General features: G+C 36.5%; 1 protein-coding gene across 1 annotated transcript in view; it reads right to left on the bottom strand.

Annotated features, from left to right (window-relative positions):
* The window catches only part of LANCL3 (LanC like 3), a 113137-nt gene that overhangs the window by 3217 nt on the left and 94047 nt on the right, over positions 1 to 15873 (bottom strand). The window contains exons 2-4 of the mRNA XM_045860655.1: positions 15262 to 15385; positions 12816 to 13013; positions 6206 to 6413 (exon numbers count right to left, since the gene is read on the bottom strand). Coding sequence (XP_045716611.1) covers positions 6206 to 6413; positions 12816 to 13013; positions 15262 to 15385 — 530 coding nt within the window. The remainder of the gene's footprint in view (positions 1 to 6205; positions 6414 to 12815; positions 13014 to 15261; positions 15386 to 15873) is intronic.

The following is a 15873-nucleotide window of genomic DNA, read 5'->3' as shown; positions in this document are numbered from 1 at the left end:
AATATTTGCAAATCAATAAATATAATACATCACATAAACAAAAGAAAAGACAAAAATCACATGATCATATCTATAGATGTGGAAAGAGCATTTGATAAGGTATAGCATTCATTTATTATAAAAACACTCAGAAAAGTGGGAGTAGAGGGAGCATACCTAAACATAATAAAGGCAATATATGAAAAAAGTCCAGCCAACATCATATACAATGGGCAAAAACTGAAAGCTTTTCCACTAAGGTCAGGAACAAGACAGGGATATCCACTTTCACCACTTGTATTCAACATAGTATTGGAAGTCCTAGCCACAGAGATCAGGCAAGAAAAGTAAATGAAAGGCATCCAAATTGGAAAGGAGGAAGAAAAACTGTCATTGCTTGCAGATGACATGAAATGTACATAGAAAACCCTATAGACACCACCAAAAACCTGCTCGACCTAATAAGTGAATTTGGCAAAGCGGTGGGATACAAAGTCAATATTCAGAAATTGAAGGCATTTTTGTGTACCAACAATGAAATATCAGAAACAGGAATCAGGAAAAAGATTCCTTTTGTTATAGCAACAAGAAAAATAAACTACCTAGGAATAAACCTAACCAATGAGGTAAAAGACCTTTACTCAGAAAACTACACAACACTGAGAAAAGTAATTAAGGAAGACACAAATAAATGGAAGCATATACTATATCATGGATTGGAAGAATTAACATCATCAGAATGCCCATACTACCCAAAGCAATTTATAGATTCAATGCAATCCCTATGAAAGTGCCAATGACATATTTCACAGATACAGAACAAACATTTCAAAAATTTATATGGAACCATAAGTGACTGCAAATGGCCACAGAAATTTGGCAAAGAAGGAGGGATCACAATACCTGACATCAAACTATGTTACAAGGCCATAGTAATCAAAACAGTCTGGTACTGGCATAAGAACAGATACGTAGATCAATGGAACAGAATAGAGAGTCTGGAAATAAAGCCAAGTCTCTATGGTCAATTAATATTTGGCAAAGGGAGTAGAAGCATAAAATGGAATTTAAAAAAAGCCTCTTCAACAAACGGTTTTGGGAGATCTGGACAGCTACATGCAAAACAATGAAATTCAACCACCAACTTACACCATACACAAAAATAAACTCAAGATGGATAAAAGACTTAAATATAAGTTGTGATACCATAAAAGTCCTAGAGGTGAACATAGGGAGGAAAATCTCAGATATTCCGTGCAGCAATATTTTCACCAATGTGTCCCCTAGAGCAAGGGATATAAAGGAAAGAATAAACAAATGGGACTTCATCAAAATAAAGTTTCTGCGCGGCTAAAGAAAACATCAGCAAAATGAAAAGGGAATAGTGCAGCCACTGTGGAAAACAGTATGGAATTTCCTCAAAAAAATTAAAAATGGAACTTCCTTTGACCTGGCAGTTTCACTGCTGGGATTATACTCTAAGGATCCTGAATCACCAATTCTAAAGAACCTATGCACCCCAGTGCTCATACCAGCACAATTCACAACAGCCAAGTGCTGGAAGCAACCTAAGTTCCTATCAGTAAATGAGTGGCTCAAAAAACTGTGATACATTTACACAATTGAATACTACACAGCAGAAAGAAAGAAGGAGTTCCTACCCTTTGCAACAGCCTGGATGGAACTGGAGATCATTATGCTAAGTGAAATAAGCCAGGTGGTGAAAGACAAATACCATATGATATTACCTATAAGTAGAATCTAATCAAGAAAATAAACAAGCAAGCAAAATATAACCAGAGACATTGAAATACAGAGCAAACAGACAGTAACCACAGGGGAGGGGGATAAGGGGGGAAAGAAGGGAAAGGGTCATCAAGAAACATGTATAAAGGACCCATGGACAAAGCTAAAGGGGGGAAGGTTGGAGGGTGGGAGGTGGGGATGGGGGGGTGGCAGAAAGTGGTGGTTGGAAAATGGAGACAACTGTATTTGAGCAACAATAAAAAAATGATAAAAACAAGAAGCCCTGGTGTAGTAGAAGGAGGAAGAACTTTGAAGTTGGAACCCACTATTTTGATAATTTCACATTATATGGCATTTTGAAAATTTCTTAATCTGAGTTTAAAATAGTGAATTGCAGAGCTACATAAAATTATCTGTAATAATTAAAGATACCATATGTTAAGCTCTGAGCATATAGCAAGCATTCAATACATGGTAAATTTCATTTATTCACATAAACATACTATAGCAGAGTATTTGTTAAACAGAGGCAACCAATTCTACTTAAAAGAAACCCACAATTAATTTTGCTCTGTCTTCTTCTAATGTTTTTCCCTAAGTTTAATTGATTTATTATATTGTTAAAATTAGTCTGTATAGTATTTGGTATCCTACATTGTTTTACTTAAAATAATATGTTGAACATTTTTGTGCTATTTAAAATAATTTCTAAACAATATATGAGCACAACAATTTAGAAGCATAATAGCAATGTAGGAGAGTCATAGTTTCATTGTATTCTGACCTGTATAGTGTCTTATCATATTAAAATGAAAATTATGTTCCCCAAAATTTACCCAATGGTGCAGAATTCAAACTAGTAACTTTATTTTTCTAAAACATTCTGTCAAAATAGAATTCAGAATGGTAATTATAAGAACTAAAAAGAATTAAAGACACTGAGATCATTATATATCAAAACCTGGTGAGCCCTGGCTGGCATAGCTCAGTGGATTGAGCGTGGGCTGTGAACCAAAGTGTCACAGGTTCAATTCCCAGTAAGGGCAGATGCCTGGGTTGCAGGCAACGGCCCCCAGCAACCGCACATTGATGTTTTTCTCTTTCTCCCTTCCCTCTCTAAAAATAAATAAATAAAATCTTAAAAAAAAATCCTGGCAGTTATGACCAACTAAACTCAGACGGAAATTCATTCATTTGAGTTTTTAATTACTATTATTTTTCACTAGGATGATGAAAGTTATTCTAATTAAGCATTCTTTTAAACTGTTCAAAAATAACAAAATAAAGGAAAGGAACAGTAGAAAGTCAAAATATAGGCAGAAAATAATAAATTAGAAAGCAAAAGGGAAAAACAAAGAGAATTAATAAACAAAAACAAAGCCAGTTCTTTTACAGCATGAACAACATAGACAAAATGCTGGTGTGTTTGACCAAAAAGGAGAAGTATTAGGAGGCATATAGGTACAGACATGTGAGATTTAAAGTACCATAGAACTATAGAGTTACAGCTTTACCTCAAACATTTGAAAATCCAATCAGATAAGACACGTTTGTAGGAATACATTTAGTTCAAAAATTAACTCAAGAACAGATAGAAAATCTGAAAAAGTAAGAAATCATAGAAGAAATTGAAAAGGTTGTCAAATATTTTTCTGGGACCATCAATTCCAACTGTATGTTAAGAGTAATAGGCGATGAACAAATAATGTTTATTCTGGAGAGGTATATATTGTTTCACATCATTGACTTAGTAACTGCCAAAATGAAGGAAGTCCCCCCACTTTGTGCCACCAAATAATTCATTTAACTTTGAATTATAATGAAGTAGAAATTTTAGTATTCTATGCACTTAAATGCCCATATACTATTCAGATATTACCTGAAAATTTTCATTCTGTAACTGTGAGGAATTTAAGTTTTCTAAAGGGCCCTGGACTCCAGAACCTTATAACTAAGACTCTGTAAGCTAGAACTGGCTGCCAGAAAAATAAGGAGTTGTTCTGGACCTTTTCAATATGCTTTCTAGAGCATGACAACCTCTGATGAAATTTATCCCAAAGGTGATATAGCATCAATCTAGATAAGATCCAAAAAGACTTACTTTTTCTACACTTGGGAAATAAAGGGTCAGGTTGCAACCTGAACAGTTTAGGAAGCCATGAATCAAAATACGTTAACAGAATTTCTACACAATGAAGTTTCAAAAGAGGACTTACATATGGTAGTATTTTTCCTTCAGTGCATACACACAAATATCACAAATGACATTTTATATTTAACATTGAATATTATATAAGTTGGCTTAGGAAAGCCTTTCTGAGACAATGACTTCTGAGTGAAGGTCTGAATGAACTGAGGCACTGGGAGATATACACATACATAAAAGTGAGCATTACAGGTGGAAAGAACCAAAACTTCAAAGGCGTTGAGAAAGATTGTAGCTGGCATCCTAACAAAATCACAAGGAAGCTAATATGGTAGAAAGAACCAAGAAAAAGAATAGGGGATGGTATCAAAATGGTAAATGGAGGCAAAATCCTGTAGGCCACAGGGCAGGCTGCATGTGGCCCAGGATGGCTATGAATGTGGCCCAACACAAAATCGCTCATTTACTTAAAACCTTTTTTTTTTTGCTCATCATTTTTCATTAGGGTTTGTGTACTTAATGTGTTGCCCAAGACAACTCTTCTTCCAGTGTGGCCCAGAGATGCCAAAAGGTTGGACACCCCTGCTTAGGGCCTTTCATTCAAAGGACAGACTTTGACTTTTACTCTGACATATAGGAAACCACTAAATTATCCTGAGCAGAGGCATGTCATAATCTGACATTATATACACCATGGGAAGCAAATTTTAAAAATCATGTGAAACAGAAAAGCATTCCTAATGAAATCAGTATAAAGGTGAGGATGTTCACTATCCTTCTTATTACTGAACATTGTTTTGGATATTCTGACCCATGCAGTAAGAAATTTTTTAAAAAGAGTATACAAAAGAGAAAGTAACAAAATTATAATTATTTGCAGATAATATAAGTGTCTATTAGAAAACCTACTGGAATCTAATGTAAGATTCATAGAAACAGTAATAGAGTTCAGTAAGCTGTATAGATATATCATTAGAATATTTATCAAAATTAAGATATTTATAAGATGCAAAGCAGATTTATATGAAAGAAGTGCATCTTAGATTGCTAAACTGCAGCAATATGTATGCCTTAAAAAACTTTCATAAACACCAATAATAAATGACCTAAAAATACAGAGGAGGAAAAAATTCCACTCATACACCTGGAAATAAAATAATAGGGATAAAATTAACAAGAAATATACATGATCTTCTTCATAAGTTCAAAACTTTACCAAATGGTATTTTTTAAAACTGAAATAAAAGGACAACATACCATGTTCCTGGATGGAAAAATTCAGTTTTCTAAAGATGTTAATTCTAACCAATGTAATCTATAAATTCATTGAAACTCCAGTGAAATTGCCATAGGGATTTTTTTAATTTGAAAAACTGATTCTAAAATACAATTGGAAGGATGAGAGAACAGCTAAGAAAATTTATAAATAAATAAATAATGAAAGATAGAAAGTCCAGAAACAAACCCACACATTTATTTAAATTCAGTCTATGATAAAACTGGGGTTTCAAACCATTAGCGTAAGCAGTCAACAGATGTTACTGTAGTTTTGTCTTTTATTTAAAAAACACAATGATTGATATCCATCTGACAGCATTAAACAAAAATAGTAAGTTCTAGAATAATCAAAGATTTAAAATGTAAAATCATAATGGCACTCAAAGTCAATGTAAATATTTTCCCCTTTTTTGCAATATTAAAGTGGGAAGGGTCTTTTTAGCAAAACACAAAATCCAAAAAGCTTGAAAATTCAACAACTTTGACAAGAAAAATACTTAAATTTTTTGTCTGGTGAAAGACCATGAACTAAGTTGAAAGAAAAATGACAAAGTAGGAAAATATTTACAGTGTATATTGACAGAGTTATAATTGTCAATGTAAGTATCATAATAGAAAAATGGGCAAAAGTGGGCTAGAAATACCTGTGGGTCTAATGACTTCAATTCTAAAATTTCTCTTATAAGAAATGCTTGCACAAGTGCATGTAAGTGTATGTACTGGATATTTAGGACAATTTAGTTTGTGTTAGCAAATATTGAACATGTACAACTGTCAATTGTTTATATATTGATTAAATTAATAATGGTGCATCTACAGTAAATAACTATATAGTCATTAAAATTATGAGATAGATCTATATAAACTGAAATGGTGTCTCTTTAAATTGTTTATTTAAAATACAAGTTGCAATCAATACATATAGTACTGTTATACATTTAGAGTGCATAGTTAATGTATTTATTTTTATACTTTTTAAACTATGTGACTCTTACCTATTCAGAACATTAGTTAGATTAACATTTGGGAAAAAATTATATGTGAAAAATGGCTGACCTTTGGGCTCGGTAGATGTATTTAGAGTTTCCTGTGAGCCGATATAGCAGCAGGAAGACATAAGCACTGCCAGCTACACCATGGCAAATTCCCGGCCCCTTCTTTAGCAGGCCCTTCTGCCATGTGAGCTCCCCACACCGGATACATGTGTCCAGGTACTGCGGTTTCTTGGAAACGAGATAAGCTTTGGCAAACAGATAGGCAATTCCTGTGAAAACATCAAAGACATTAGAGGTGACTTTCAGGGCTTAATACTATAGAGCAGAACGTCTCACACTGTAAAAGGCTCAAAAATCACCAGTGTATTGGTAAAATACCCATTTTAATGTGTTCTGAGGTGGGGACTGAAATACTACATTTTTAACAAGTGTCCTGCTGGAGATCACATTTTGGCTATAGCAAGGCTATAGAATCTCCTACAAGGGAGTCTTATTTTTTTTTCCTGTGAGATTTAAGTTGTTTGAATTGCATCATGGTCTTGGTCCTGGAGAAAGAGCAACAAGTACAGAGATTGATAAAATCCATAATTTAAAAATTAATATTTAACTATGTATACTCTGGTAAGCATTATGCATATCTGGCTATTTGGAATAGCTAAATGTTTTTAGTTTGCCTATTCTGTTTCCCACTCCAAGGTTCAGAATTTATAATGATAAAGTACTTATAACTATATACCTTTTCTTAAGAGAAAATCTGGGAGTCCTGCCAAAAACTATAATGGTCCCAAATGACTTGGCCAAGACTTTTACTTCAGCTGTGAAATGAGTTCATCCCAATTTGATTGTTCCAAGGAAAGACGTTTTCCTTCAAAGCTTCTCAACAAAGGCAATCTCAATTACATAGGCAGGAATAGAAATAACAGAAGCAACAACTATTAATAGAAACATTTTCCCCAAGTTTTAGGCGTTCATACTCAGAAAAGAGGTTAGGAACCCAAGATCACTCTCTCTCGTACATGGACTACCTTACTGCTGTATAAGGTAGAAAAGACTGGAATTTAGTAAGTATCTTAACTAACTCATTGAGGTTTTCTCTGCCTTTCATTGTCTTTGACTAGGCTCTTTTACAACTCTGTAGAAATAGGATTACTGTTTAGAAAATTGATAGTAATTTAAAGAATTTCTGTCCCTAGAAACTTGCATTCTGTTTGATAGAGGTTGGATTGATATTCCTCAACCTTTGTGGAAGGAAGCAGCAAGTTTTGCATCTACTGAGCAAATTTATGTCGGCATTCCTAATGGCCTATAAATATGTCTGCTCTTTGGATTTTCTTTTGAACCAGTTGTAATGCCTTTCTGGTTCCCTTATTAATTAATGAGCAAATAAAATAATTCATATGTTCATTTTATATTTTTCTGAGACTCATGACTTTATTCTTTTAATATTTATCCTTTAACACTTCCTATGATTAACACTTACATAACAGGATCTCTTCAGCCAATGTTTTCTAGTCAACCCCTGATAATGGTCATCTATAGCAGTGGTCCCCAACCTTTTTGCACTACAGACCAGTTCTGTGGAAGACTGGGGGAGTGGGTAACAGGAGGAGGAACTCAGGCGAGCTTTGCTTGAGGCCAGGCTGAGTTCGCCTGATCTATAGCATTGTCCTCCTTCAGTTTTAGGAACAACGTATCTCCTACCAACTAAGGATGATTTTAAAATAATTGAATTTATTTAATTATACATATATTCATTCACTATATAAATTCATTAGAAAGTATTCAATATGTACCGTATGCACGGCCCTAGGAATGGCTGACTTCATGGGCATGTACAGTGTCACAAGGGCCTCCAAAACAGCCCCATGCTGTGTTTAATGCTCTGTTGTTGCCATCTCAAAATTCTTAATCATTTTTAAGAGAGGTACATTTTCATTTTGTACCAAGCTCTCCATATTATATAGCAAGTCCTGGCCTTGGGTGGTTCAAACTAAGTGCTAAACATGATTCTTGCCCTTCAGGAAGGCAGTTGTCTAGAAAGGAAGAGAAAAATATATACATGTGACTGACACATAATAGGACATGTAGTTCATGCTTTTGCAACATAAAATGAATGGTTCTTTCAATTATACTAGAGGGATCAGAAAAGTGGAAGTTCCCTGAGGGAGACAGGTGAAGTAGGGCTTTCTTCAAGACTATGTAGGATGCATAGGAAACTCCAGGCCGAAGGTTAGGGACAGAAAGCATTGCAGGCATCAAGATCATCAAGGGCAAAGATTCAGAGCCTGGATAAATAATCTATGTGAAGACCAGTGGGGCAATGTTCTAACCAACAGGACAGTGGGGTGGAAGGCTAAATGGGGTTCACATTAGGGATGGTTTACAAGTCCAGTTAGGCCATTTGGAGTGTGTTTTGTGGGAAACAGAGAACCAGCCAGTGGGAGTGTTTTTGTTGTGGATTGGTTGGGTTTTCTTTTTAATAATGTGATTAGTAGTATAGACAAAATGCCCCACACTGGTGTCAGGAGAGACCTAAAGAAGGGCAATGGGATAGCTGTGAACCAATCATGGGGCAAAAAGAGGGCAAAGAGGCTAATGAAAGAGATTGTTGACAGAATTTGGTGATCATTTAGATATTAATTGAACACTTACTATATGCCAGGCACACCAGTAGGTGCCAAGGTTTTAAAAAGTCCCTGCCTTCATAGTGTTTACAACCTAATTGGAGGTATTAATTAGGCTATGTGAGGGGGTAATTAGGGTATGAAGAAGCACACAGGAAAGCTCCTAACCTACACTTAGAGGCAGGAAAGGCCCATGAGGGTGAGTGACACCATCTAGTCTGAGTATTGAAGAATGAGGAATAACTAGCTAGGTGAATTGAAAGGCCTTCATGCTCTCCTGAATCACCCTAACCTTGCTGGCAGGTGCCCCATCTCCCATTTGCTATGACCTGGCTGCTAACAAAGTTCATAGCTGCCCTCTTGGGAGATTTGCCCTCAACCAAATGGGAATTAGGCTAGATGCCCAACCCCCAGCAGATTTCAGCCAATGACTGGCACAGGGGTACAAAAGGTCAGCCCCCTGCCTCAAGATGAACCAATGCTGTGGCATAATCTGTGCCTCTTAGTTTCCCCTCAAAATCCACGTGAAGCCAGTCTCCAGGTGAGACACAGAAAACCCTTTGTGGCCCAGCTCCTATTTGTTCTGCAATTTTTCCCTCTATTCCCTACCTAAAGCTTTCCACTTTGGTGAAACCAAACTGCCCAGATCCCCTTCCTTCACTTTGGATCCCATGCCTCTGACTGACTTTTACTGGAACAAATTTCCCACCTTTCTTGGTCTGGACAACTTCCCTCAAGTATCACCTCCTTCAGGAACCCTTCCCTAAACCTGGAGGAAAACCAAGAATCCTTCCTCTGAGCTCCCATCATTCTCTATATAAACCTCAGCACTTAACAGTTATCACATTAAAATTCTCTGTGTACATGTCTGCTTCCCTTAGTATAGTGAAAACTACTCAAGGGTGGGATCTTGTTCATTTTGGCTCCCTGAGTTTGTGGCATGGTGTTTCACACATGGCAAGGGGTTCCCAAATGTCTGCTGACCCTATAATGTCTCATTTCTCAACCCAGCATAGGCCATCACTGAGCAGAGATAAGACATGGGGAAAGAAAAAGGGCTAAGATGGTCCAATTGCTATAGACCACTAACCCCAGGCACCTAATAGGTATTGACCCTATGGTTCTGGCCAGAGAAAAAGGGTCTGTTCTTGCAGCCTGGATCACAGAATGGTAAATGGAAGGGACCTTGAAAAACTTCTAAACCTATTGTCTCCTAATCCCACCTAATGAAATCCACAATAAGACTTTAAAAGGAAGGCATGTTGGATTTCTTTGCTTCTGATGGGAATTAGGTCATTTCACCATGGAAATGCTAAGGTGTATTGATGATAAGAAACCCAAGTCAGCAATGATATATGCCTCTGACAAAGACAACTGGAGAAAGGAATTATTACTTAAGAACTAATGTTTGAGAGACTAAGTCTTTGAAAATGTGCAGTGAAGCAGAACCTTGAGACAGCCAGACTTGGCATATACAATTTCAACATTCTGGGGATCACCAGGCGGGTCCATTCTTGGATCAGTAATTTTACAGAGGCGTGTACTGCACAGTGTGGACTACAAAGCTGAGTGACAATGACACCTGTGCTGCACAGGCCCTTGTTGTTTTCAATTCAGTTACCTACCCAGGAGCCCTTGTGAAATTATTTTTAAAAAATGGCCACACCTGTGTTTCACACAGAGAAAGGAAATGCAGTGTTACCACAGCGATGATGTAACATAATGCAATCTAAACTTTATTTTAGCTATAGTATTTGTTTTAATGACTTTTAAATGACTTTTGTCCTGTATTTCAGAATCATTAAGGCTATGACAAGGTCATATGAGTCTGCCCGCTATACTTCCTTGCATTTAGTGATAAAAACTATACAACACACTGGGTATTTATATATGAGTATGTCTGCAAAGCTCTTGGGGTATATCCCTCAGAGATGGCAAAGGTGCACAGAATAAAAGGGAGTCTCTGGTGGTAAAAATATTGAGTTTCACTATTCAATCTCAATGGGCCCATTTCAAAAATGAAGAAATAAAGACAAAATAAACAAAGCGGATTTTTCAAGGTCACATAAGTGGTTACTATCAGAGCTACAAATAGAATCCAGTGTTATTATTTTAACTTAGAGTTAAGAACTATTTCTACACTGAATAAATGAAAACTACTAAGGTGATCACCTGTAGAGGTGGGTTGAAGGAATGTCAATAGGAAACAATTATAGGAGGAAATAAAGTATCATTGATGAAGTTCTACAAGTAGATTGTCTGTGGCAGGTTTTTAATAACAGAATCAATCTGCTGTCCCAAACCTGCTGTTCATAAATCTACTCTCAAAAAATATTTTCCTCAAAAAGTAAAAATCATTTTTCTAGACCATCTTCTGTTTACAATTTTTGAGAGTTTACTGTCACCTTCAGAGAAATCATGATGGTCTTTGACCTGCACTTATCAGACTTATAATCATACTTGATGCTGTTTCTAGCAGATCTCTTAAAAGACCAATACCCTTGAGGTGGGAATGCAGATTGGCAGAAATAATGGGCCCCATTTGGTTCCTTATTCATTTGTAAATTGCTTTATTTTTGGTAGTCCAGTGAAGACATGGGTTGAATGATTTTTCTTTGCAACTTATGTTTAATCTTACCAAGATACTGAACGTGAATGATACATGAGGATAAAGTTCCCAAGGTGATGAATCCTTTGCTGTATTGTTATGGTATGTGATTTATGAAGACAGATGGAGTATGGGGTACAAAAAAGGATGGAATAAGTGCCCTTTAAGACACCCACATCAATGAACTGACCCACTCATTTTAGTAGATTATCTTCCATTTCTTTACAGGGCTGTTACTGGTGCAACTGAGTCCTTTTAAAATATTCTGTATTTAACCTGGGAAATCTGTAAGATTCAAGGATCCTTGTGTGCTTGAAGGATATCCAGAGATCATCACTGAAAATGATGAAAGAGAATGTGAAATGGGATTGTTGAGCGTATAATGAAGAGCTATCATTTCCAGAATGGTAAATAACTTGTTTTTCTCCAAACGTTCAAAGCAATAAGAAATGAGCTCAAATTATAACTGATGGAATTAGCCTAAACATAATGTACAATGTTCTGGCACTGGTACAAGCACACATAGGAGCCTCTGAAGTCCCTTCCTTAGGTAAATTTGTCAGGCAGAGAGAAAAATGGCCAATGTAATAAAGCTTGTATTGTTAATCAACTCAAACTGTACCAAGGGAAAAATAAAATTATACTTCAATTAAAGAACATTAATTAGGTAAGGAAGGGGAGGGAAATAATACAAACCTGGTAACAAACTAAAGAAAAATATGTTTTATAGCTATGCTTATAGCATTGAGGCATAGCCTTGAAAATTAAATCCATTCCTAATCCAAAAATTTTGTGTTATTTTGGTATTTTAAATCTTTCACCTGGCCATTCAAACAAAATTGATTGATTTATTTTAATTTAACTTTCCCCTTCTTTGAAGACCTAATTAGCAGTGTAATGAGGTTTTAAAAAAGAAAAAGATGGGATCTGATAAGTTTCTAGGCTCAGTTCAAGAAAGTTCAGTGCAGATGGCTTCTCTTCTCCAGATTTTTTTTATTAGGTGATGATGGAAATCCTCATTTAAAAAAGAATTCTAGAACAGTGCATCTCAAACTTTAAAGTGCATACCAATCACCCAGGGATCTTATTAAAACACAGATTTTGGCCTTGGCTGGGATGGCTCAGCAGATTGAGTGCAAGTCTGTGAACCAAAGAGTTGCTGGTTCAATTCCCAGTCAGGGCACATGCCTGGGTTGCAGGCCAGGTCCCCAGTAGGGGGCACATGAGAGGCAACCACATATTGATGTCTCTCTCCCTCTCTTTCTCCCTCCTGCCCCCTCCCTCTAAAAATAAATAAATAAAATCTTTAAAATTTTTTCATATTGACCTTTTTATCTCATGTAGTAATATGAGAAGTACTCTCACTTCTCAGAAAAGGTACCTTTCTTTGGCTAAGCCTGATGAAAGGCAGTGTTTTCATATAATAATGAGTGTGATACCTGGGGCACCATGGCACCAGTGCACCAGCTCATTCTCTCTCTCAATGGCCTCTCCAAGCTCAGGCGGCCAGTTGCAGTTCTGTTCCTGTTCCATGAGGAAGTCCACACTCTGCCATACCAGCTCCTGATCTGAGGGCTTGATGTGCTCATAGTAAGAAAGAAGCATCTGGAGAATGGATGACAGGCCATGAGCTGCTCCTATATTGACAAACAAAGCATAATTAATTCACACAATTGGGAAGAGAGCCAGTTTAATTTAGTGAAAAGACAATCAGCATAAATAAGAAGAATGGCAATATTACTTGGAAGTACACAGTGATGTAATAGTTGACCTGCCAGAGAACTAGGCTTCTGGAGAACATAAGTTAGAACAGGGGTGGGAAAATCAGAACCAAACTAAGACCAAATTTGGCTCACTGCCTGTTTTGTAAATAAAGTTTTATTGAAACACAACCTTACTCATTCATTAGTCTACTGTCTATGGCTGCTTTTGTGCTACAATGGCAGAGTTGTTTATGTGATAGAAACCACAGGGACCAAGAAACCTAAAATATGTATTATTTATTCCTTTATTTTAAAAAGCTTAGTAATCAACCCCTGTTTAAAAGGAATATTTTTTGAAAACTTGTAATTACCATATTGATAACTTCTATGGAAATGCACTTAAAGTGCTAGAAAATAATTTATTCTCGGCATTCTAAACATTTATTCATTCATTCATACATTCATTCAACACATAAGAATTAAACACCTACCATGTGCCAGATACTGTTAGAGGCTGAAGATAGATCAGTGAACAAACAGAAAAATCCTTCTTTATTGATGGAAGCAGGGAGTTGGTGAGTGAATACCCCAGCTTCCTTACCCCTTCAGTGGGACAATTCTGACACATGTTCTATACAATCTCTAAGAATCTCCAGTGGAACTGAGTCTCAACTATCCACAATTGCTAATTATTACATCCTCTATTAACTTCTTTCTCTACCCTAACTCAATTACTCATTCTTCTATCAACATTTTCTCAGATCATCTCCTAAATAAACCATTTATACTTTCTCTTAAGGTCTGATTCTAAGCCCTGGCTGGTGTGGTTCAGTGGATTCAGTGCTGGCCTGCAAAACAGACAAGCAAGCAAAATATAACCAGAGACACTGAAATAAAGAACAAACTGACAGCAACCAGATGGGGAGTGGATAATGGGGGGGAAAGAGGGAGGGTTGTCAACGAACATGTATAAAGGACCCACTGACAAAGCCAAAGGGGTGTAGGATGGAGGGTGGGAGGTGGGGATGGCTGGGATGGAGGGGACTGGTGGGGGGGGAATGGAGACAACTGTACTTGAACAACAATAAAAAATGTGGAAAAAATAAAAGAAAAATATTAGCCAAAAAAGGTCTGATTCCAAGAAAACTTAGACAGGAACTTAAAATTTCTTTGAGAAAACTCTCAGGGAAATGCTTGTCTATAAGCTCATTGTTCATGAGCCATTCATTCATTCATTTGTGTACTCTCATTATTTTTAGGCTCTTGCTAAAGATCCAAAGATCACTAAGATAAATGAGATAAAGGCTTTATCTGGAAGGTGCACAGAGCCCATTAAAGCACTTGGACAGGTAAGCTACTAATACAGTCCAATGTGATAAGTGCTCCAATAGGCTTGTGGCAGGGTAACAAGATATAACCCAATTTTGTTTCAGGGCAAAACCTGAACCATGTGAACATTTCTCCAGAGAGCATTCAATAAACCCATTTTTCCAAAGCACAAAATTTCTCATTAGATCTAATGATGTTTAAGCAGAGTCTTGAAGTCTGGGTATAAGTATTACAGATAGATGAAGGGGATGGGGGAAGCCAGACATTTGAGGCAAAAAGAACAGGCTCAAAGATTAGAAAGATATGAGAACATTTTGCTTATAGGAGACTGTGCTGGACAGAACCATCCAGGAGAGGAGATAAAGTTTAGTTCAGAGAAGGAGGCAGGTAATCTATAAAGGGCCTTGCAAATCATGCTCAGAGGTAAGGGGAGTAATTAATTTTCACTTTGTATGCCTCATAGCTCAAAAGTCACCATTGTTTTATTCAGCAATCTGTTATTGATCCACTAATATTAAAACTTGAGAATGTTAGTAGTCAAATCCTATTTCCCTTTGCAGGCACACTACTAATAATGAGTGTGTAAACTATTCACAAGCTAAGCGAAATTGGGCCAATGAACTCAAAATTTAGAGTGAGCAAAGTAATTGTGAAAATAGCTACATTTTTATCAGGTAGACTGTGGAAATAAATATTAAATTGTAATTTGTATTATCTATCAATATTTAATGGTATTGTAATGCACTTCTAGTTAAATGAATAGTGATGACCTATTTCAAAAACAAACCTTCCAGTCTGTAGTCAATGCTGATATTAGAAATTCCCTTCATCCTTCACCAACACCTTCACTCACCCAAATATTCAGTTCCATAGTAAGAATACATCAGGGGAAATGGTTTCCTCTTTTTCATGGCATACTGCTTCCCGGAGTCAAGAATTGCTTGGCAAATTGATTTGATCTGTGCTGGAGTCAGCACCTGAGTAAGGAAATCAAGAAGCAGAAGTCAAATCAGGATCTGTTTTCCTAAGACACTGGGTTTTCTTGCTTAAAAAGTCCATCGGCATAAATCCTTTTCCTAGGTGTAAATAAGTTTCACCAACCATAAGTGTTTTTTTTTAAACCACTGATTCTCTCCTTGTCATTTCTCTACCTTCTTCAGAAAATTTTCTGTTTTGATGGGAAATACATGCCTTTACTACTACAGGCTTTTATAAAATGCAAAGTCCACATTACAGTTGTCATATCATTAATCCTTGTCATAGGAACAAGGAACTGTTCAGAAAAGAACAAACACTGGTCCTAATTGATCATGCTTAACAGAGCTGTTACTCCTGGTGTACAGTGCTGGTCTGGCCCAGACAATGGGTCTTCAATTTGTGTCATTTCGATGGTGCTCACAAAACCACAATTCCATGACAAGCTGCTACATGATAGACTCACTTGTAGTCTTTGGCATTCCTGAAT

The sequence above is a fragment of the Phyllostomus hastatus genome, unplaced genomic scaffold (assembly GCF_019186645.2).
Source record: "Phyllostomus hastatus isolate PE091 unplaced genomic scaffold, TTU_PhHast_1.1 phas_scaffold_200, whole genome shotgun sequence".
NCBI lineage: Eukaryota > Metazoa > Chordata > Mammalia > Chiroptera > Phyllostomidae > Phyllostomus > Phyllostomus hastatus.
The sequence above is the reverse complement of the archived record's forward strand: the minus strand, read 5'-3'. Positions and strand labels throughout refer to the sequence as shown.